This window comes from Leptinotarsa decemlineata, unplaced genomic scaffold (assembly GCF_025532065.1).
Source record: "Leptinotarsa decemlineata unplaced genomic scaffold, Ldec_3_MD MMD2_tig00000218_RagTag_RagTag, whole genome shotgun sequence".
NCBI lineage: Eukaryota > Metazoa > Arthropoda > Insecta > Coleoptera > Chrysomelidae > Leptinotarsa > Leptinotarsa decemlineata.
The window spans coordinates 388,397-413,846 of record NW_027412545.1 but is presented as its reverse complement, the minus strand read 5'-3'; the positions used below and the strand labels follow the sequence as shown (position 1 = coordinate 413,846).

The 25,450-nt window shown below is 34.2% G+C and overlaps 1 protein-coding gene across 2 annotated transcripts in view; it reads right to left on the bottom strand.

The window, feature by feature from the left end:
* The window catches only part of LOC111511188 (neurotrimin), a 140,767-nt gene extending 138,985 nt beyond the window's left edge, over window positions 1-1,782 (bottom strand). The window contains exon 1 of one of the 2 annotated variants that reach the window (XM_074173177.1): window positions 1,489-1,782. In XM_074173177.1, coding sequence (XP_074029278.1) covers window positions 1,489-1,605 — 117 coding nt within the window. In that variant the 5' untranslated portion in view covers window positions 1,606-1,782. The remainder of the gene's footprint in view (window positions 1-1,488) is intronic. The other variant, XM_074173178.1, reaches the window with a different exon arrangement.
* Between the last annotated feature and the right edge of the window lie 23,668 nt (window positions 1,783-25,450).

Sequence of the window (25,450 nt, the reverse complement as noted above, 5' to 3'; positions counted from 1 at the left end):
ATGTAATCAAAACTCGTTATATAAAATCACTGTACATTAAGGGCGAGAGAGACACTGCTTCAATTCATAGAAATTAACTCAAAAGAATATTTCTGAGGGTAGGTACTGATATTATTTTTGAACAATCATTTTCTCCAATGCTTTAAAATATTCTAATGAAATGAACTGCACTCAATAAATAACCTTAAAACTAATCGCACAACGGAGTTGAATCTGGTGTTCTTTTTTGGAATCCAATATAAGTTTCTATGTCAAATTCATCGATTAAGAAATATTTGTTGGAGTTATTTCCGAGCTGGACTTGCATAATATGAAGGCGCACTGTCTTTCAGCAACAACACTTTGTGATCGGGTGCATCAGGATCATTTGCTTCAGAAAACAATTATGAAAAACCGTATCTCGTAAAAAGTTCAGATACTCTTTCTCATCTAGCTTTCTGTCGAAGAATTATGGCCCAACATAGTGAGAACTATCTGTAGCAGCCCAATATTAAGCTTTTGACGATATTGTGAATGATTTTCCAGCAACCAAAGCAGATTTTGTAGCATCCAATAGCGGCAATTATGTCAATTACCCATTCTATTGATTAAGATCCTACCTCGTCAGGAATACAAGAAAAGGATTCAAATTGTAGAGTTTCATCTTTCCACGAAATTGAGCTCGCCATTAGAATCATCACCGGACATGCTTATAAGGAAGTCTTGGGATACTTTTTTGTCGTCCAACAACAGCGACGTGCAAGATGGTTAAATGCGGATTTTCTAACATGAATGGAACATAATTTTATATTTTCATTTTGATAACAAAATTTCGCGGCCGAGAATTCCGTACTCTTCTTCCTAGGTGCGTAATATATTATTTATCATCATTGTTCCTCATTTATTTGGTATAATTTCCGTACGCCACTGCAAGAGACAGATTAAGGCAAAAACCCCAGTCATTTCTGAGAATTTATAGCATACTATGTTGGAATTATAGTATAGTTGAAGAAATCTGCCAATTTCATTCGCATCAACTAATTATAAGTGGAAAAATATTATGTGAAAAATTAAAACAGAGACAACCCATCGAAATGGTTAAATAATTGTATGTATTAATTGCATTCCATGAAGAAATGAATCTGAAAAGACGGTGAATAGGTTTTTCGAAATATTCAAATTATGTTCCTCAAAGTTTTCGAAATATGACGTTTTTGTATTCATAAAATTAAACTTGTAGCTGAAAATTACTAATTGATTTCAGAAGTACGAAATATTTCTTGGAAATATATAGATCTTGTAGCGGACGAATACAAAAAATTATTCAATATCTAAGAATATTTTATCATAGAAATAAGTCTAGAGATTCAGGTGGTTGTTCAGAACTTTCTGATTGAAGGAAATGTGAAGTTCATGAATATGAAAAGTGGTACACATTAACATGCATGTCAGTCATGCTGAAGCTGAAGAGCAGATAAGGAAGCGCCAATGAAACACATAAATACTCACCGTCCTGTTGGCTAAATTCTTAACTCTGCAATTGAGATAGGCAGTCTTTCCGAGTAGAGCGGTAACGTTTTTCGATTCCGCTGCATCGAAATGTGGGCCTCTTGTTGTACTTTCCATCAAGGAGTTACCACTGTTCGAGTTTTTAGTTTGTGCTGCTAGTGCTGAAACAAAATATCTGCTATTAATGAAACGTGCTCGGCAGAAACACCTGGTACACAGACGTATCAAAATTCGAATATGGGATGGAAGGAGGAATTTACTATTCAGGGAAAAATTTGCATTTAAACTACACGCTCAGTTAATACTAATCGGTCTTTCTGGCTGATGTGTATGTGATGGATTTCACTTTGAGGTCTCAACGAAATGAATGAATCAATATTTTTACTGAGAGCCAGGCTGCAATTGGGGCAGAAATATGGGACAGCCTGACTCTCAAAAGGAAAATTGACTTTCAGAAAGTGAAATCGACTCTGGTCTTGGAATACCTTTATGTACTCAGAAAAATTGTGGATAGGAATCACAGGCATCAAGTGACAACTTCATACATAGGCTCTAAATCAGCTGTAGGGGCAACAAATCATTTGGTATGGTGTAATAGCTCACTCATGAGAAATTTGGACGTATTATACATTCAGATAGATCAGTTGACATGACGTGTAAGTAGACATACGTGAATTGAAGAAAAGGTGCGATGCCTCACTGAACGAACAGAGAAAGAGTCGTTGCCGTTTAGTGAAATACATTTTACAATTTGTGAACCTGTTCAAGTTCGAAGGCTTAACAAAATATCGGGTTAAATAATGTATATTACGAGTCCTAGCTTTTTTGCGATGAATATGCAAGAAAAATGTTTTCGGTCTAGGTTAAAGGAAAGCGAAAGAATCAGATTTCGATGATCGTTCACTGCCTACTTTACAGTTGTCTGATGTAGAGCCGATGGCGATTATATGAGATATTCAACGCGAAATACGCCACAACTGTTGTTTGTGTGGCTTGTGGAGGTGGAATTGAACTATAATTTACATGTTGCCTTAATTGTTGACTTATAAAGATAATTTTCCTTTTTAAAAGTAAAATATCTAGGTACGTATAAATTATTTCAACTTGATATAGGCGCTGTTGCCAATATGTGGATTAGAAACGAATCCCTTTAAAAATCAAAACCCAACATTTGAAACATCAATTTGAATACTTCTCGAACTGAATATGAAAAACTCATGAATTAAACTCAACTTCATTTTGTTCAAACATGCATTTGCTGTAATAACCTAAATTGAAGAACATTTCCCATTTCAGAATACTTGTGGAATTTCTCCCTTCAGGATATATTAGTTAGTGAAAACCTATTCTTGGATACTTGAATGTGTATCTATATACTTTATCTTCTATATATAAGAGAGTATCAAGTCCCCAACACCAATATTTATTGATTTATTATACATTGATATCTTCATATTCACTTTTTACTTTCCCATTCCTCGCAAATTGATAAAAGTACGAGTATATTCATCAGCTGACATCATCCCAGCTTTTCAATCAGATCTCAAGGACCAGAGTCCACGTCTTGATTGTGATGTGAATGAAATTTGTATCAAGATTTATTTTATCAAATTTCATTTTTATTTAAGTACTTTGGGACCTGATCAGAAAATTGGCCGATAAGAAACATGATAATAGTAGGAAGATATACTAGAAAAATATACGGAAACAAATTTTTGGAGTGAACTGAATCACTGCTTCAACAGCGGTGGGAACAACTCAAAATAATTACGAATCTGCTTACCAAACACTGTCCACGAAGAGGACATCTGAACAAAACAGGGTTGTGTATCAAAACTGAAGATAGGTAGAGCAACAAAAGGAAAAAAAATAGCTCATCATGTTTTATGCAAATATGGGGCACTGAATCACACACAGGTCACAAAACATTTATGATCAACCCCAATTATGCCCTGGAGAGTATAGAAAGCATCTAAAATGTACATAATAGTACGAGGAATGAGATTATTGAAGAGGTAGGTAAGGAAAGCAATGAGCACAGTGGATATAAGATACTTTGAAGGAGAGTATTCCAAACAGCAGCAGAAAAGGTCATACAAGACCTGTATGACCACCAGCATTTATACCGATCCGACATCCTTCCCTTACCACTGAAATAAAATGACCATGACCCATATCAGCCCACCTTGACTTGGTAACTTTCATATGGTTTTGGTTTTGACTTTGATTCGCGTTATCTGGCCTTGCGTGTTTCAGTCCCCTCGCATCAACAATTATGACCTTGAAAGACTGCATATGACCTTGTTGTACGACTCCTCAATACATAGTCCCGAGGACTGTAGGAAGCATACCCTAGACCTCCTCCCTTGTTGATAATACCTATATGTAATCGTAGTATATGCCTCACATTCAATTAATATTACCCAAAGTATTCCGATATGTTATATGTATTTGGTGAGTTCCACGGTGACAGCAAGTATCTACTAATCCAAGTAGTGAACATCATCGTCCTAAACTTGTGATATTGATGACTCATTTATTTTGTGGAAATTCATCTTCAATTAGATATAGGAATAAAATACTTTGTCTAATTTCCACTTACTTAATGTATTGATATTAATACGACCAAGGTTTCGGTTTTTACACCATTCTCAAGTGTTCTAACACTACTCTTCAGTAGTGTTAGAACACTCTCCAGTAGTGTATTTACAAGTGTGTATGTGACAAAGTATTTTATTCCTTTATCCAATCGTCCTAAACCATAATTTCACTATACTTTTGAAATGGACGATTGTAAATTCCACATTGAAAAAATTAATTTTGGAATGATACAACAGAGAGGAACCCTATAACATCCCTGGTTATTGGTGAACAATATAAAATTGGCAAAATGTCAATGCTTTCCACACGATACGCAAAATCCATTCAAATAGTATTATTGGATAAGAATAGTAATACTTCTTTCAAATCATAGCTACAAAAACTCACAAAGCAATTCACAGAAGACATAATTCGTGAAGTGAATTTATCAAAAGTCGAATTCATGTTTACATATACAGGACATAGTTCTCGGGATCTCAGTGCTACGAACCGCTCATCGGCTAAATTTGCTTATACATTTCATCAAATAAAGAACAGGTAAATTATGCAGGAAAATCATCTGTATTATAATTATTCAACATTTTGATCAATAGTATGTTCATATTTATGGCGGAGACGAATAGTTATCACAAACACAAAGTAGTGACACACAATTTCTGGGTACACTCCTTGATCAATATCTCTCTTGGGATAAACAAATAGACAATGTTTGTGGTAAACTCAATAAAACTTTCTATATAATAGGCTCTTTGAAAAATATTCTAGATCGCAAATCCCTCCTGAATGTGTATTATGCATTTGCCTATTCAGCAATTTCGTATGGCATAGTAGTATGGGGACAAGATCAGGATATCCAACGAATTTTCATTCTTCAAAAAAAAATCGTATGACGCATTTACAATCTTTCCTACCAGACTTCCTGCCGAGACACCTTAAAAAAAATATATTTTGTCAGTTACGTGTATATACCTCATGAAGCTACTCACATATACTTTCATAAAAAGGGAAAACCTCACCAAACATAGTGACAAGCATAATTATAACACCAGAAATAAAGATAATTTATGGATAAGTAAATGTAAACATTCATTTCATAAAAAATCGCCAATTGTGGCAGGTAGCTATTTCTACAATAAATTACCGACGTCATTGAACAAAATTAAATCCCTGAGGAGTTTCAAGAGTAAGCTGAGAGAGCTTCTGATAGCAGAATGCTTCTATGACTTGAATGAATTCGTAACTTATCTCGAAGAGTGAAAGGGCTGGTTATTCTCTTATACAATCCGTTTTCAATTTGTTTTCATGTTCATTGCTTTTTTTCTATTTTTTATGTATGTATTTCTGTGTTCATGTGATTTTACAATGTGTATTTTTTTCTTTATGTAAAGACTCGTCTAATCTGTTAATGTTAACAGGAAAAAGACTCAATGAAATTTGAATTTGAATAGGAAGTGGTTATGATGACTAACAAAAAATACATATTGAGTTGTGGAGGATGGATTGGCAAAACTCGAAGTATTTTAGTATTGTTTGTGAAATTGTAACTGCCTCATTAGCAGAACATGCTATTACAAAACTTATTCACAGAACCATTTTACAGGGTCGTTGTCTCGAGGTTTCGAAAAAAAATTTTGTCATACACTCTTCTTACAACGGCCTAGCTTCCAGTTCATTAGCATCAGCAAGTCCATGCATGTGATGAATATATGAAAATGGTATTGTTATAATGGAGCACGATTCCTTAATAAAAATGGCAAATTTTGATAACTCAAGTAATAATAGTAATGTGTTCATTACAAAACAAAGAATATAAAATATTAGAGCACAACAAAGTATCGAATTTTAACGTATAGCTCTTTAGAATAAATTTCGAGATCGACCGCATTAGCTCAGGCAAAATTGCCTGTCTGCCATGTGCTTGATCAGAGAAATTTAGAGTTGAATGTACATTGTTTGACATGGTGAGTAAGCAAAATGAACTATATTTCTGATATTGAATATTTCACTTCCGGATGTGATTAACACAGGGGAGAGGGTGTGAACACTTGGTATTTTCTCTTTCTTTTTTTTAGGTTGATTTTGTATTCAGTATATTATCAAGTTTATTAGAATAATTCATAACATATTTTTTCGTTTCAATATTGTATTTCTTCATTTTTGAAATCTATTTGAGGCCAATTGGTAAGGCATTGAAAAATTTGGGACCGAAAAAAAAAGTTTGCGTTAATGTTTTTTTAAAAGATTGGACATTAACATTCCTGTTTGTGGTAGACCTGTTTATCCTAACAGTAGGTAACAGCTAGACTAGGTAGAAAACCTAGCAAAACCTAACAAAAATGTTCTTATTTACAGAACAAAATATGTTTCCTACCTACTAGCTTCGTTTACTAATCCCTAATGATATTTCAATACAAGAATCTCAATTAGTGCTGTCATCAACATAAGATATTTCCGTCTATTCTCGTTTTGTCTTAAATAGTATTAAGCCAAAACTTTTGTTTTATGAAGAATGGTTTTGTTTCAGACATGTTTTGGAAATATTTTCTAAATAATTCAGTGTGAATTCAAAAAGAGCAAAACATGCCTTTTGTATTTTCGAAAATATTCAGTGTCATAACATTTATTTTTTGAGATGGCTAAAAACTTCAGTATAAATATCAAACATCGTGTATATATTTTTCATATAATTGAAATGCTCGACATGATGGGAGTATATCGTATCTTTCTAAATATTGCTTTTTAATTTTGAGTAAAACCAAATGGAGAACTGCTTTCCTGCGATAAAAGTATGATGGACACTTTAAAAAAGCTGCTGAAACTCGTTTCGAAAACCACGAGACACATGTCCAACTTAGCAGACCAAAAATACCTTATCTGTGAATTATGAACATAGACAAGTACACAACTACTATTTTATGTTGGAGTGTACTTGAGAAATCATCAAATCTTGATATGTGAGGGAATAGGCCGATACTTGATAAAAATCCATAACGTATTCAAGAAACATTTTATCGTGAGATATTCAACGAACACTTTTTTCAAAAACACAACACGTGTTTCGCTATTCAATAGCTTTTTCAGACGTGTCTATGTAGGTATATAGACACAATGTTGTATAACGAAACACGTGTTGCATTTTTGTGAAAGTGTTTAGTGAAAATTTCACAATAAAGTGTTTCTTGAATACATCAATATTTGAATGAAATCGAATGTGTTTTGTTGGATATAATTAGTAACAGGAATGTAATTAGATCATCTTTCGTAACAACTTGTTTGTTGAAGTGCGGGTCGAGAAGAATGATAAAGATTTGGTCTATGGAGGAAATTTTATTGGAAATCCTATGTGAGTTCAAAACATTTGCTTACATTGCTCTCTAGTATAGGCATCAGGTAGAATTTGTTTTCAATACTGAAATCTTGTCTGATGAACTAATTGATGACTGAAGCGCCTATGAGTATGTATATTAGTGATGACAAAGGTGAATACTACATGGTTTAGAACTATTTGAGAAGTTGATAATCCCCATTCCCAACAAATTGTCGGTATAGAAAGGCAAATATGACACTGATTTGAATATTACAGTGACTTTCAAATATGAATGATATAACGGATTTCTTGAAAAAATTGTCAGTTTAAATCCAATTGTCTAGAAATGAAAATTCAAAGGAATCAATTCGAGTTGACGAACTCGTTTGGAGAGAGTTCACAAAACACGATATATCCTGTAGAATTACCTTTCTAATACAAGAACAGACTACATAGTCGAGACAAAACGGACCCACTGTTTCATTCAGCAATTAGACTCAAGAGTTCTACAGTTTGCTAGAGTATTGTGCTTCTGCAGATACTGATACTGGAATTGATATATAGTTTCAATCCCATATCAATCACGGTTAGGGATCCAGTGATATCAGGGAATACTTCGGTACAGGAATTCAATTACATTATTGAATTCGAGGCAGTGAAATATTGGGTAGAAGTTGGAGAACAAGTTCTGTGGAAGTTCAACAATAATTTCTCCAAACTGCTACAATTTTATAATTGCAGTTGAAAGTTCCGAAAGCAATCTTGAAAACTTGGTCGCTACATTCATTTACATCCGTCATTTGTGTTTGTACGAGCATTAAAACGTTTGGGGTTGTAAAACAGTAACGCTAATTGTAAGAGAGATGTTCCGCAAAAAATTAGGTAACGATAAACTTTCAATTCTTTAATTAATAATGGGATGTAACGATTCTTTCTCATTTTGAATCTACCACGCATCGGGTTAGTTATCACTGCCAAGAAAGACTGTATATTTGTCAAGAATTATTCATTTCAATTTTAGACCCGATGGATCATCATTGAGAAGGCAGTCATATCTCTGATGTTTTTCCAATTGAAAAGTAAAATCAAATCATTAAATATCATTAGATTTTTCGTATTGTTTAAGAGTAGCCGAATTACGTTTCTTAAAACTAGTTATATAGAAGATGAAATTAGCCAATACTTGATGGAAATTCATAAAAACATATTCAAATAACATTGTTTAGTGAAAATCTTACTCAAATATGTATACTTGTAGTGTATAAGATACAGTAATCAAATTCAAAACTTCAAATAATATGACTCACACACACAGAAAAAGGACGGGGTGCATGTACCATACCTCACCTATAGGTAAGCTTCATCAATCAACATCGACCAAAATCCTTTATCAGTTGAATCGAAATAGGTTACTAATTGTACTAATTAAATTAGGTACTTCATAAGTACCATCAACTCTGAAGGGAAGTTAACGAAGACTGCTGTTTCATAAAAAAAATTATACTAATATAGATGTGAAAGTTTGTGAGGATGGAACAATGTATGTATGTATGTATGTGGCTCTTTCACGCCTAAACGACGGAACGGATCTAGATGAAACTTCACATAAATACAACTTATATATCAAAATAGCATAGGCTACAATTTACAAAAGTTTTGTGAAATTTCGATCACGACATAACGATGAGTATCAAGTAAGTCAGAAAAATTCTTGCTCCCTGAGAGCTGTCTTGGCGTGTGCTGCCTATCCCATTGGAGTTAAAATAAAATAATGTACCATGAGATTGTTTATCCTTAATAGTTCTACATCTGCACCTCTTATATAGTAGCCACTATATGCAAAATATTGAGCCATAAATACAATTGATTTGGATACTTTTTTTACACGCTTCATATTAGCTTCACCTGAATGTATGTATGATTGTTTGTATGCACGTTTGTGTGTAACTCTCAAGATCGAGATCTGTATTGACAGAATTATCGGCATTATTGCTTGATCTATTTGCGAGCAGATGGCGCTGTACGTATCTACCAATTATTGCAATCAAATCAAATCAAAATGTACTTTATTGTTGAAGATGAAATCTCATTGACAAAGTGTTACTTTTCTAAAGATTATAAGATACACAACTTAAAAGATATAGTCGGAGATGATATATTATTGTCAAAGTGTTATTATTTTAAAGAATATAAGTTATACAAATTAAAAGTAATATTTGAACATTTGGTGATTTCAGCATTTTGGAGTGAAAAAGTAGTCAGAAAGTGATAATATATATGCAGCAACATATTGAAATAAATAAAAATAATAATAATAATGATAATTAATATTCTCATGCAACACATAAATGTGAGTATGAGAATATGAAAACTATAAAGCAGAAAAATATAAAAGTGAATGGATAGAAAATGACAGTGAGAATCAACTTCGCTTGAGCTATTCGCGGGCAGATGGCGCTTTACGTGACCTCCTTGATAGGTTGTTCAAAAGAAAATCAAAATAAAAAACATATTTTGAGAATTATAAGTGTTAGCGAAATTTTGTACTACAGATTAAATATTTAAATATTTTCAATTACTCGTGATTCAGTACAGAAAAAAGTTTTGAACGAAACGGAAGATACATTTTAAAATGTAATTCGATTATTTGAAAGCAAACCAGAATATGGATTTCAACAATGAAAACTTTATCGTAAATTGTACACCTAAAAAATTCAGTTACTTAAATATTTCAAAAAATCGAAAAATTAGAATTGAGGTGCTTGACATATCAAATCAAAAGATTGATTTGAAAAGTAAGAATATGTTTAGTCCATTAATATTTTAAATGAAACTTCAAATCAAAACATCAAGACTGAATTGTTTTTTGAAATTATTACTGCAAATTTTCTCTTTACTTCGAAACAAATTTTACAACTATCCGCCCTCTGTTGGAGATTTACTCAGACCTCAAACCAATGCTCAAAATGTATTATGTTGTTTGAGAGGAATTTTACGCCGTCTTCGTGCGCCGTCTGTTAAAGATGTATAATACTAGTGACTAGAACTTGAGAAAAATAAGTATTTTTGACAATAAATCGGACTTCAAAAAAAACTAAAAACCACGCTTTTGAAGAACATCGAACTAAAAAATTGAAAATGATTTTTTTAAATAAGCTTGTAACAATAACGAACGACAAATACTAGTGTTATTGTGAAAAAAGCGTGGGCGCTTTGTGCCATATTTTTATATATCAAGCGCACGTCGCTTTTTTCACAATAATACTAGTATTTTTCGTTCGTTATTGTTTTAAGCTTATTTAAAAAAAATATTTTTGACTTTTCAGTTCAATGTTCTTCAAAAGCGTGTTTTTTAGTTTTTTTGAACTATATTCATTACAATGCATATTTCAAAATTCCTGTCGAATTCTTTTGAAAATTGATACAATTGTCGTTTTGAATATTTGATATAGGTCAAGTTTATCTCTTACACTGAGTAGTTTAGACGAATCGTTTGAAAGTTACCACGATGAGATTTATTTGACGCAACGCACTAAGCCATTACGCATCGCGTCTACTGTAAGACGGCGGAGGACAATGCATGGGGGTAGAGAAGGGGTCTGAGCAATGAAGCGCTATCGCCAAGAATGCGACCTGAACGCGGGCAGACGCGTGAGGGCAGACGTCGTTGACAGTTATGTTAGTTTTCCGAAATGTATTTATAGGTAACATAATTCAATTCACGAAGCTATGCATTACTCAGTGCAGTTGGCATATTTTTTCAGTTACTGTATTTTCAAATATAAATTACTGGCGGTTGCCTGCGGCTTCGCCGCGGGTAACCCAAAACTTCAGGTTTTCAACTTCAAAACGGACGAAATTTGAAACAATCTTTGAAACCATATCTATACCCTATACAATCCTATACAAATAACCTACCTGCGTATTTCAAGATTCTAGGTTCGGTAGCTTCCGCTGTACGTTAATATAAAAGTGTAAGTCAATCAATAGGTACCCACTTGTACAACACTAGCTGTTTCCCGCTGTTTTACCCGCGTTACCGTGGAAACCTACCCTATGTGTTATTCATGACCTATCTATATACCAACTAATATTTGAATCCATTCAGCTGTTCAGTCATGGAAAAGTAAAAAACGTAAATACATACATTACATTCATTCATCCTCACAAACATTACGCATAATTAATATTAGTAGAAGTAGGATTACCAATGTATTCCATTCTAATCCTTTCAGTTTTTTTTGCTGATGCTATTCAATATTGTAAAAGTTGGTATGATTTCATTGGCTGAACTATGTAGGAGATTCTTTGAATAGCGAAAATAGGGGTTTGAGGACTGTAATGAATTCTGTCAGTTTTGAAGAGTAGGGTTGAAAAAATATTTCAAATATTTGTTTGAAATTGTCTGTCACGAAACTTAATGTGAAAAATTAAATTATACGCAGGCGAAGCCACGGGCAACAACTAGTCACATATATTTTTGTACACAAGGACACATACAGTACCATGGCGACATATGAGATTTTTTTCAATCATAGACTCACATGAACTGAGGCATTGATTTTTGGATCGAATTGGCCAGAAAAACACAAACAGTCGACACTTACTGTTAGTCTAAAACTTTAAAAATTATTATCAAAAAAAATTTAAAACGCAATTTCTCCACGAAATTATGAAAAAACAAATTGAAAGAGTCATTTCTTTCACAATGTCATGCACATATACCGAATTCCATCAATTTGATAAATTAAATGTATCCAATTCATTGAGAGAACGAATTCTAGGCTGATAGGCAGCGATCGAATGGAACCTGTAGTACCATTTGTTTCGTCTACGACTGCGGCAGATATCACCAATGTTATGTACGTTGACTTCGAGCTCATAGGTTATCTCTCGAAGTCTCAGCAACGACTGAAAACAAAATGTTAATAGCATCATCCCGGTAACGAGTGATGTCATACTTATTATCTTTTTCAAAACAATACTTCAACTGATATCTTTACACGATTGTGTTCAACCTTGTACATTCAAAAAGATGAAAGGGAAGGAGGTTTCAACTTTACATGAATCTGTTTCGATAAAAAGTGAATATACGTCAACTTTGAGTACAGTATGATCTTCACACAATTGGAAATGAATTTTTTACTACTACGACTGAATTCATTAGATTTTTTTCCAATGGATAATTTTCAAAAACAAGTATTTCCACATTTTCGTTTCGTTTTTTTTAAATGTTTCATTCATTTAATGATTATTTTGAAATCTATTTATATTTTGTATTCTGTACAGCTATCTGTTAAGTGAAAAAAATGTTTTTTTTACCGTAGTGTGCGCTGGTCAGGTCCTATCCCCCGAAGCCCCGATACATTCGGAAGGGCGCGCCAGCATTATCAACCAATGACCACTCCCCGCACCGTGGGGTAAGTGATCATTGGTTCCGAGAATCATGTGCCCTGAGCAAGCGCAGTGAGCCAAGAATGACAGCCTTCTGCATCTGTGCGGCTAAGATTTCTGCCTCAGTGCGGCAAGCATTCCACCAAGGACTCCAATAATCAGAACAACCATCTTGACAGAGTGATCTGGATAGAGTCTGCGAAGTTCGAAGAAAAAATCTCGATATTTAATCCGTTTTTCCTCCTATTTTCTGACGATATTCGTCTCGCCAGGAGCTGAAAACTCCACGACAAATATCGTTTTGGTCAAGTGGTCGAGAAGGACTATATCAGGCTTATTAGCTTGTATGAGCCTGAGGGTGAGGAACGAATAGTTCCAATAGTTCGACACTTCTCGTTTCCCCATACGGATTCAATATCCCCCGGAGCGTAGGACAACACCGGTGTCTCGTCAATACCGTGAGAGTGCCGTAGATGGTAATATAGCACTCTTGGGGCCGCGTTATGTCGATGGATATAGGCTGACACCGCATATGCTGGACATGCTGATAGCAAGTGCATTAGGGTCTCGGGCAGGCCCTGCACCTTGTGTCAGGAACCTCTTTACCCATCACACGACTGCGGTAGACTAAGGTGTAGAAGACACCATCCTGGCAAGCCATGATGAACCCCTCAGTTTCCGACTTCAGCCCACTCGACCTGAGAAAAGCGAACGTCAGGCGCTTTGATGAGCCAAGGTCAATGGTCAATGGATAATTTTCAATAACAAGTATTTCTACATTTTCATTTTTTTTTAATGTCTCATTCATTTAATGATTATTTTAAAATGTATTTGTATTTTGTATTCTGTACAGCTATCTGTTAAGTGAACAAAGTTATTATTTTGTTTTATTATTATTCTGGCATCGACTGCTGAACAAATTTATTATTATTATTATTAGTATCGTATTGTGTATTCTTTATGATACTTCACTTATTTGTTTATATAACACGCATTCTTAAATTGTTACAATTTTCACATTTCATAAATTTTTATAATATTTTCTATTTTGTCATTTTTTCCAAATGTTACATGCATAAATTTTTTTGTACATAATACCTTTCATACATATATGTTCAGTTTTATGGGAAACAAGTGCTTTGCGCTTATCCTTAAATCACTTTATTCATTCGTTCTATGTTGTAACTTATTTGTATCTGTAGGTATTTGTATTTATCTTTTGTGAATAAAGTTATATATTGTTAGTTATGAACACATGAGTAAACGACTGATATGCATTGATATTGACTAAAGACTGTTAGTATATATCATTGATGTATATAAAGTGATAACTTTCATTGTTTTCTTTTCCAATTATTTTCCCTTTCTTCTCTTTTCACTCAACCACTATACAAAGCGATGATTTATGTGGCTAACTCTTTATTCATTTATAATATTGGCATTGGTTACTGTAGTTGTTCTTGGCAAATAAATATTCTCATTATTATATTATTATTATTTCATAATATCAAAAATACCCAATATTTTTGTAAGACAACTAGAAACAAGTGAAAAATCGAATAACCGTGAAGTATCGAAATTCTGAACGTAGAATAGGTTAGGTTAGGTTATATGAAATGTTCTAAAAGTTTTAAACGACCTAGATTTCATTGAAAATTCTAGTTTTCCAATAATACTTTCAAATCGATACCAAAAAAAAATGCATGACCTTCAATCTCAACTCCAGAGTAATCTGAGTATCTCCAGATCATGTTAACACAGCTAGCGAAACACGCGTCTAGAGACAATATTTTTTCTGGTGTGGAAAAATATTTGCAATAGTTCCTTACTGTTTTTTGAGCGTACAACCATTTACAATCTGAGAAATGAACAAAGCTCAATCAATAAAGAATCTACTTTAGACAAAATGTATGAATTCAATTTAGTGACTAATTGGATTCTTTAGTGGTTTATATAACGCGGTATCTTTTCGGGGTGAACTTTTCACCTCGTCCTTTGTCACACTTCAGCAGGTTTTCTATTCATTTAGCTTCGTTTATTCTCCATATTGTGGGAGCTTATACATTTCAAAAACATTAAGAAACATTGACTTCCCAAAAAAATGTTTTCGATAGGGTAGTGTGTTGATCTTCCAACTACCATGCACCAATTCATTTGGTATGACAAAATAAGTGACCTTGTTAATAAACCGAATAAATTTCATGAAAGCCGTAAAGAATTTCATGACCTTGGTATGCAGAGGTCTCTTTAACAAGAACAATTTTTTTTCTTCTATTTCTCTACTCTACTTTCATTGTATGGTGTTTGGTTATGAAATATTCAGTTGTAATCAGTAATAAATTTTATAAAAGCCGTACAACAAGACTTTTGACGAATGTATCCAAAGTTTCGATTTTATTTTCACAATTTTTCAACTAACGGAATCAGGCTGAAACTCATTTTCATCCTCGGTACTATACTAATCATACAATTCTCAGGACTTACAGTTGTCCTCCTGAAAATGCAGCACGGGCTTATGGTCTACAATATCTAACGTTTAGCTCAATCAAAGTTGTTTATATCTTCTCAGTAGCGCTTCAACTATTTACATTGATCAATTATGCACTTAATATTGCAGAAACTAGTTGCCATCTGTTACTTGCTCTAAGAACGAAACAGTATGACACTGAGACATTTTCAAATTTCCGTGTCGTTTATATTGATGCAGTAGTTGTTCTCTGGTCAGTCCATTTCAAGCCACTGTAAACAGTTGACAAAATCTCATGTTAATGTTCATGAAGGTCTGATATTGTTGTTCTCATATTGTCAAGTGGATCTAGGTATTTCACTTGACTTTCGGTAATGTGGATAACTTCACGATACAGCTCTCCCCTAATGCTTGGGCGCTGTAACCGATATCTATTTCCCACATTCGTGGGGTGAGTAATAGCTGGTCCGGTCATTATGAGACCTCATTAGGAACAATAATGATCTGCGGACAAGAGGCTCTGGCTTTATATCAGCCGAAATCATTGCGGTATTGTGGATCGTCAATTATGGTCAGGGCTGAAGGATATGAGTTGGCACTGTTTAGAAGGTATTATTCATGACTCACCAGACTGTTGTCAACAAGAAAGAACTCAAAACACTGTATACAGGATATCAGATTTCTGATACGATCATTTCATCCATTTCCATGAGATGCAATAATGAATGTTATTAATGAATAATGATATAAGGGCATGAAATTGAAAGTTCACAATTAAAAACAACATGACTTTGCTTAAAGACCGTCATCATTTAATTTCATTGAAATAATTGTATGGTATGCTGTAATCCCAAAAACAAACATAGATCGAATATTGGTTTCATTTTGAAATGATAATATCAAACGGAAATGGCAGTGATTATCATAAAGTCAAAACATTTGAGCTCTAAAGTATAAAGTGGCTCTTACCACAACAACATGGAGCTGTGAGAATTTTACTACACTTGTAGTAAAACCTACTACACTTGTAGTAAAACCTACTACACTTGTAGTAAAATCTCGTAATGAGCATACATTTTTGCCTTCCATTGCAAAACTATAAGTCTTCTGTCAGGATTGTGAGGATTGTGGAAGGATTCTCTCTATGAGCATTATTATTCTTGGTGCTTGCTCGCTATAAAGAATCCTATAAAGATGTAATGATCACCCAAGGATCCTCAAGATGAGCAATGGCATTTTGACTGCTCCTGCAGTTTATCGCAAATGCAAATAATATTTGGCATTCGAACAAACAGCGCGTGGATGTAAAATTATTCGATTCGAAACATGATTCTTTATCGGCATTTGTACACGACAACACATTTTTCTACCATAGTGTCATATCAACTTTTCCGTAGAGAATGTTTACGTATTCATCGAAAGTTCATGCTTTGGCCACTCAGTGAATTCTAGAAGGGTTCAGACAACTCGAGAGTGATCGTGAACAGAACATTCCATCGGAATTTCATGGATGGAATGGGATGTGATAACGGGAATTTTTTGTGGTAGTTCTCTATGGTGCATCCGTATGAAAGTTTATTTTTTACTTGGGGTTTGCTTTTGAAATGCGTTCTCTCTAAAAAATAAGAGCGAACAGTTTTGATCTCTATGAAGTACTAGAAATGTACAGAACATTCGGGAGTGTTCTAGAGCATTTCTAAACATATTAGAATATGGTGGAATGTTCGTTCATGGTCTGGAATGTTCGAGAACACCCTGAAACATTTCATTTCATTGTTAAACAATGAAGGGAGTTATAAGGTATGGTAGTTCGACGTGTTTTTGCATTTTTTTCAAAACATGATATATATAAATATTTTATGTGTTTTAAAGATATTCGACCTGTTTCGTTTTCCGTGCCCCATCCTGTATAAAGAGTATCCTTCATTCCACATTTTATAATCATCTTTTTGAGCAAAGCCAGGTACACAAGCTAGTAACTAATAATGCTGCTCTCGGAAGAAATTCATTCACGAAAGCAATCCCGTTAATGACAAGAAAATGTAGATTATTTTTGTGGTTGTTTCGATAATGAGTGTAAATTTGTATGTTCAACAAATATTATATAGACACTGTATACTTTTGTGATTTTGTATCCGATTTTTCAATTTAATTATATAATTTCATCAATGTAATGGAACAGTCTTCCAGAGTTTCACTTCATTTATTAATTTCCTGACAGAATTCTCGGTAATTCCATTATGTTTTTCGGATGAAAAAATTATTTTAAAATTTGATTAAATTATCAGGGGTGAGCTATGCATAGAAATTGAGAATTCAATTGGAAAAAATCAACTATATATATAATCATTTTGATTATTTTGTGAGTGGTATTTCAGGGTATCTAGCAACTGAGGGACGGCAGACACAAAATATGGGCCTGGTCAACGGTCTAGGGTATATTTTTCTTGTTCTATTGAGAAAACAACACGAATGTGTGACTTGGGAAATGATTCCTGAGACGCATGTCAGGGAAAAGCCCTCCCATTGTTGAAGCGTACTATCTCTTGTACACCACACTCTTGATCTTGGCAGGAAAGCGTTAGCGACTCAGATAGGAATTTGTAGCTCTGGAATTGTACCTTTTAATCATTTTCTGAACAATTGTCTACGGCATACTGGAGATATTTTAGTTGTATTACTAGCCTGATTCTGAATTAGTCTCATGTTTTCATGAGTGATTGAATTATAACTTAAAATACTGAATTTTCGTAGCCATCCAATATGAATGTAACCTATCAATAATTGGATAGTATCAAAAACATAACTCTTTCTAACAATGCTAAATCGATATACTTTGACATCCAAAATCTACTTCCATTCATATATGTCTTCAACTGAAACCATTGGTCTGATTTGCCATTTGTCTGCATGCCGGTGAACTTATTGGAGTTTATCTGTGATAAAAAATCTCTTCTGTCACACAGGCAAATCACTTCACATTGATGGATGTGAACAAATAAAAGGTCACGTAATTGAATTATCCATAACTATTTTCCAGAAAGTTGTAGTTGGACATGAACTTCATTCTAGTATTCGAAAATAGTTGACGTATTAGTTAGATGATCGTTTATTCTTCGTAAACTATTTGATAATGATATCACTTTTCATAAACTTTTGTCTTCGAAACTATGTAGATTTATAGAAAGAGTAATTCCAGATCCTTTTCATCTCCAGCGAGATTCTGCCTGATTGTTTCGAATGAAGGTACGTATGCTTCTGGCTATTTGAATAACAAATAGAATAAAATGTTTTATGTGTCATTTCTCCACATCTTTCGCATTTCTTGGCAAAGAGATGGAATAATATATATTCGTGACTGCAAATATAATAAACTGGGAATACCCTCTGGAATAAACAAGTTTTATTGCTGGAAATGATGTGATGAGTAGTAAAATTTCTAAAAGTAATGAGAGTATCTATGTGATTGTGGAAAATAGTGACAAACTTGCATGAAAGGGGTCCATAGGGTTTGAATGATGGAAATATTTCGACTTTCGAAGTTATAGAAGAAATTTTTCAAATCAGTGAGCAGAAAGTTTTAGTTTCATGCATAAGATTCTCTGAATATCAATTCAATTTATATTCGTTGCCATTCTATTAATGGAAAGTATCGATGCAAAAACACTAGTAAATTTTTCAATTTGGTGTAATGATTCAAATTAGCTGCTTTCTACATATCGTATAGATGTATTGATGCATTATCTTCTTAAATAATACCACCTACTTACATGAGAGATATTAGAAAAATCCAACCTCATACACAAGTCAATAAAAATATTCTTCGACAGTCAAGCGGCATTGGACGCTCTTGGCTTCTACCGAGCAATATCTAAATGGGTAGCAAATTGCCAAAATCGACTCATCTCGATAGAAAGACTTAACAGATTGTCTCTGGTCTGAATTCCTGGCCATACTGGCCTGGAAGGCAATGAGGCTGCTGACGACCTTGCAAAGTAACGTGCTGCAAGCAGCTTTATCGGATCAGAACCTGTCATTGGCATCGCTTTAGGCTTTGCCAAACGAAGATGGAACACCTGGAAGGCAAGAATATTTATGGACTTCTGGCAGAATCTTCCAGGATTGGCTCACTCCAAGGCGTTCATTCACCTTCCACAGCTTGATATCAAACAGTTGTTGGACTACAGTAGAGACCAACTATGATGTCTAACAGGCCTTCTCACAGGTCACTGTCATTCAAATCATCATATGCAGAAACTCGGACTGTCCAAAGACAGTGTGTGTCGCACACATACTTTGTGCCTGCCCTGCTGGGGACCGAATATGGTTATTAGAGATCGGCAGAGCCGTATTTTACCATCTGACCTGAAAGACACTCATCATACAAACTAATCAGCATCGTTAAGAAGCTGGGTTTATTTAGTCGAGTGTGAATAGGTTTGAGCTATAATAAACCATTGCGAGTTGCGGTGGAGGGTCGAATAGACCCACTTTGGACCTAACCTAACCTAACCCTACATGAAATTAGCGAGACTCGAGACAATAAGGATATTCCAACCGCTATATAGAAATAATTTCCTTAGGACAATACAGTTTTATAGAAGAATGTTTCACACCTTTTTATGAAAGGCAATATTGATCAACGTAGTTATCGCTTTCAGGGTGATAAAAACATGCATAGTTTTCGAATAGGGCATACCTAACGTATACAAAAAATTATTGTTTGGTCGGGTTTGGTCTGGAATGAAACTTGACAGATATAGTCTACCTTATCATGATTCTCTCAGTTCCCACGAAATTTGAATTCACTTATTTCAAATGCTACCCAAATCAAATTGATGTAAAAAGTAATTCGCTTTTATAAGGACCTCTTATTTTTCTGCAGGTTGTGCTTGATCTCTGCTTTCTTCCTATGCTTGGAGGTCCCGTGTAGCACATCACATCAGGTGAACGATATCATGTTGGGCCAATATGAGTATGTAAAAAACTACCATTATCATTAAGCAATATGGCTCAATACTGGTAAAATAATGTTTTATAATGAAAAATATTGCTTGACTGTTGGCTCCAAAAATTCCAAGTTCATATTCTATCCAATATTCAAATATATCAGTTGAATAACCTGTGACTAATATTGGCATCACTATATATGACAATATTGAATTCAATAATATAGAAATTTTGATACTGATCGAATATCTATTTTGAACTCCAAATTCAATATCAGTATTCTAATACCTATTTCAGATTGTTCCAAATAATGAAACAAAATCGAATTCATAACAGCTCAGCAGACATATGAATATTCTAATATTTGTTGAGATTGTGTTGTACAAATTGAAATAGATGCATTGAATTTTTAATATGTGTATTGCGAAGATCGAATCAAAAGCTTGAACTGGTGTTGTAATTTCAGTATCAGGATTTTGATTTTAACCTGACATATTGGTTTTATATGGTTCTGAAAAATTGAAACAATATTGAATTGCCAATTCAGGCACTATATTGGCTGAATGACTCAATTGAATATTGTATCCACACTCGAACAGGTATAGTGGAGTATTTCATCAGTTCGGACTTTCATTGTCTAATATAATATAAACTGATTTGAAAACCCTGAAGAAATAAAAATTAAAAAGATTAACCGGAAATAATAATTTTATTAAACAAAAAACTGAATTTACAAAGAAATAACATACAAGCAACAACCAAACAAATAAAAAAATATAAATATTAATAAAAGCTGAAAGACAAAAAATAAAAATTAAAAAATATTATCAACAAAAAATGAGAAATGAAAATTAAACTATTTCAAACCAAGTTATATCATGACGTTTCGATTTTCAGTATCCACAATCGTCTTCAGGTGATAACTGGACTTATTCCTCCGAGATCTGACTATTTATAGGTCATTCGAGTGCTTTCACCTATCCTCTCTTCACTCTTTCCGCTTCATTGGTTTTAGCGGGAGATGACCGTTTGGCGGAAATTGGTCGTTTTTCGCTTGATTAGAGGTTTCCATATGTTACGTATCTTACCGCTAGCTTGACTAAATGCGTTGTTGGACAACATATACGCGGCTTCTTTGAATTTTCTTCTGAACCAATGTTTCTCTTTGTGGATGATTTCAGCTTGAGCCCACTTGATGTTATGTTGATGAGTCCAAACATGCCCTACTATTCCGGATTTGCTGGCTTATCCTCGTTGTGTGTGTTTCTTTTGTTCTTCTGAACGGGCTAGGTAGAGATAACACCATCAGGATCTTATCTGCAGATAAGGGAAACGCTACTGTTGTAATGGATACTGATCTCTCCGAACAGAAGATCGAAGAGGTGCTTCAGAAAGGAAAATACACAAATATCGAAAGAAAGGTGTACCAGACTTTGAAAAAACACCAAGTCTATTTTACGGAAAAAGAGGGATCATCGCTAACACCGCAACACAGTAAGCCCCCTCACTTGTATGGACTACCCACCGAGTTCGATCATTTGCTCCAGAGATTCAGCCTCTCAGAATTTGTCCAGATTTTCACTACCAATAATAAAATCACTGCAAGGTAAAACATCATCTTTTGTGAAAAATTCAAGGCATTTCGTTGAACTACTAGGGGAAATCGAAGTCAAAGAGCAGGATTAACTGATCAATTTCTTCCTGTCGAAGAAGCACTTCAAATCATACAGAAAAAGCTATCCGAAGATGCGGACCTGAAAGATAGAACAAACTTACCGATACAAGCAATCATGGAATTACTAGGATGCTGTGTACGGAACTGAAGAATCCCACAAGAAGCCCCGAGTCTGGTTGAGATACGTAGACGACACCTTCATAATACGGAACCATGGGAATGCAGAACTAGACACTTTTCTGAAGCACTTTCTGAACAACGTAAGACCTTCTACCACTTTCACAATGGAGAAGGAAGTACACAACGAATTGCCTTTCCTAGACGTATTGGTGCAGGGGACCGACACTAAATGGGAAACATCTGTATATCGAGAACCCACTCACTAAGAGAGGAATCATCAAGACTCTACTATACCATGCTTTTGGGCTCTGTAATACAAAGGAAGGTCTCGAGAAGGAACTAGGCATCATCAAAAATGACTTTCAACGGAACAGTTACTCCAGAGTGACGGTAGAACAGGCCTTAGCTAGAAGACAGCAAAAATTCCACATGGAAGAGAAGCCGCCACAACCAGTACTTGAACTTTCCTACATCAGAGGATTATCGAAAAGGATAATAAGGATTGGGTCCAAGTATAACATCAGGACCTGCTTCAGATCTGGGAACACTATCCGTAGCAGCCTCACGGAAACCAGGCCACCAAACGCGGACTGCGATTCCATGAATTGCATTTACTGGATACACTGCGAGTGCGGAGAATCATACCTCGATGAAACTAAGAGGCCATTGAAAGTTCGCAATACTGAGCACAAGAAACACACACAGCGAGGAGAAACCAGCAAATCCGAAATAGCAGAGCATGTTTGGACTCATCAATATAACATCAAGCTGAAATCATCCACAAAGAGGAACACTGGTTCAGAAGAAAATTCAAAGAAGCCGCGTATATGTTGTCCAACAACGCATTTAGTCAAACTAGCGTAGAAATACGTAACATATTGAAACCTCTAATCAAGCGAAAAATGACCAAATCCCGCCAAACGGTCATATCCCGGTAAAATAAATGAAGCGGAAAGAGTGAAGAGGGATTAGGTGGAAGCACTCGAATGACCTATAAATAGTCAGATCTCGGAGGAATAAGTTCAGTTATCACCCGAGGACCATTGTAGATACTAACAATCGAAACGTCGTGATTTCAAATCTTTTAATTTTTCTTTCTCATTTTTCGTTAATAGTATTTTTTAATTTTGATTTTTAATTTTTCAGCTTTTATTAATATTTGAATTTTTTTATTTATTTGGTTGTTGCTTGCATGTAATTTCTTTGTTATTTCAGTTTTTTGTTTGATGAATTTGTTATTTTCGGTTGATCTTTTTAATTTTTATTTTTTTCAGGGTTTTCAAATTTATATTATATTAGACAATGGTTAGTGCGAACTGATGAAATACACCACGAAACATTGTCAATCACCTTCAAACAAACAGGTGTATATATATATATATATATATATATATATATATATATATATATATATATATATATATATATATATTTCAATATTAAATTCTACAAAAAGGATTTGAAGCTTCATATCTTCTATTAATTATCTACGAGCACTTTCGACAGTCAGTAGTACTGTCATCTTCTAGGCACCCTCAAGGTGCCTAGAAGGTGAAATACTCAAAATAAAGAAAATTTGTTGCATCAATCAAATATATATATATATATATATATATATATATATATATATATATAAATATGAAAGTTATTGAGTGTCTTGATATAGAAACAGAAGTTGATATCGGACATAGCACTCATGAGATTTATCAACTGAAACCACAAATGTGCGGTTGGCTCCTGTTGATGGCTCCGTGCATTTGTATTTCTATCTTTTGGTAACCAAGTGTTGCCCATCCTTACATTTGACTGCACCATACTGATGATGGGCCAAAAGCCCGAAACACGTGTCTATGGTTTGCCACTTTCATGAGTGCTATGTCCGATATCAACTTCTGTTTCTATATCAAGACACTCAATAACTTTCATATTTGTATAATTTCCTGGACCCGGATGTCACGCAGGTAGCTATAGCTGCCTCCGTGGTGATTTTGATAGTTTTCTTGTGAACACGAGATCTATCAACTGAAACCACAAATGTGCGGTTGGCTCCTGTTGGTGGCTCCGTGCATTTGTATTTCTATCTTTTGGTAACCAAGTGTTGCCCATCCTTACACTTGGCTGCACCATACTGATGATGGGCCAAAAGCCCGAAACACGTGTCTATGGTTTGCCACTTTCATGAGTGCTATGTCCGATATCAACTTCTATTTCTATATATATATATATATATATATATATATATATATATATATATATATATATATATATATATATATATATATATATATATATATATATATATATTGAAATAGATTAACAGGGTCTCTCAGACAAAAAATCAAACTCTGCTTTACTTTGTCAAGTTTTCGCTTCTAATGTGATGCTTCTTCAGGGCAGTAAAAATGAGCGAAAAAAAATAATTTTTTTTCAGGGCAACCATCTGATTAATAGCTATTACTGATTATTTTACTAATAATCAAATAAATCATGAGTTTACTTGACTAATTCTGGTATTTGGGCGCCAGGTTGCAAAAGGCAAAACCAAAGAGAACAATATAACTTGTTCCTGGCTTGGATTGGATTAGTCAAGTAAACTCATGATTTATTTGATTATTAGTAAAATAATCAGTAATAGCTATTAATCAGACCTGTGTTGAACTTACTCACACCCTCCCGTATCAAACTGAGCAGCCTATCAGCAAAAGGTGTTGGCATCCCAAATTTTGAAATATTAAATTTGCCTTTTGAAAATTTGAGGGTTCATAGTCTCATTTCTGAAAGTTCAGAATTATTCACTTTCATTCAATATCCAATGCATTTCTCTGAATTTCATTACAAATGAAGTTCAGAAACTTCATGATGAAAACCGTGGATGAGATTTTCATCATGACTTCATATCAGTCCTATGATATTTTTGCAGAATACCATTTTATGCGTTTATTCAATAACATTACGTGAACTTAACAATTAGTGCTTATTAGAGTATTAAGGATCTTCTGACTAATGAATTTTCCAATTTGAATTTTCGCCATACTCACAGATCTGATAATTGCACCGAATCCCTATAATCCCAAGTACACGCGCATTTGCTCTGATCCGTCCGTGTAAGAGGATTGAGATAATATTAAATTTTCTGGACATCCAAAGAGCGAATTTGTAACAACTTCTGTCAGAATTACACTACTCGTAGCTGCATTCAAATCCTGCTATTTCGCGAACTGTAATAATCCCATTTCATTATATACGAGGAAATTTATAAATATGTTTACTCTAGCTCCAAACTTTTGTTCATTTCGAATTTGGAAAATTAGCGGAACCTAGAGCCGGGATTCGCCTCTAAAAGTTTGACAACCTAATTGCAAAGTTTATGTTTTGGAACAACCGTTGGTTAAACTATGTTATGAAATGATAAGTTAGGCACATTGCCAGGGATTTTATTATTTTCAAT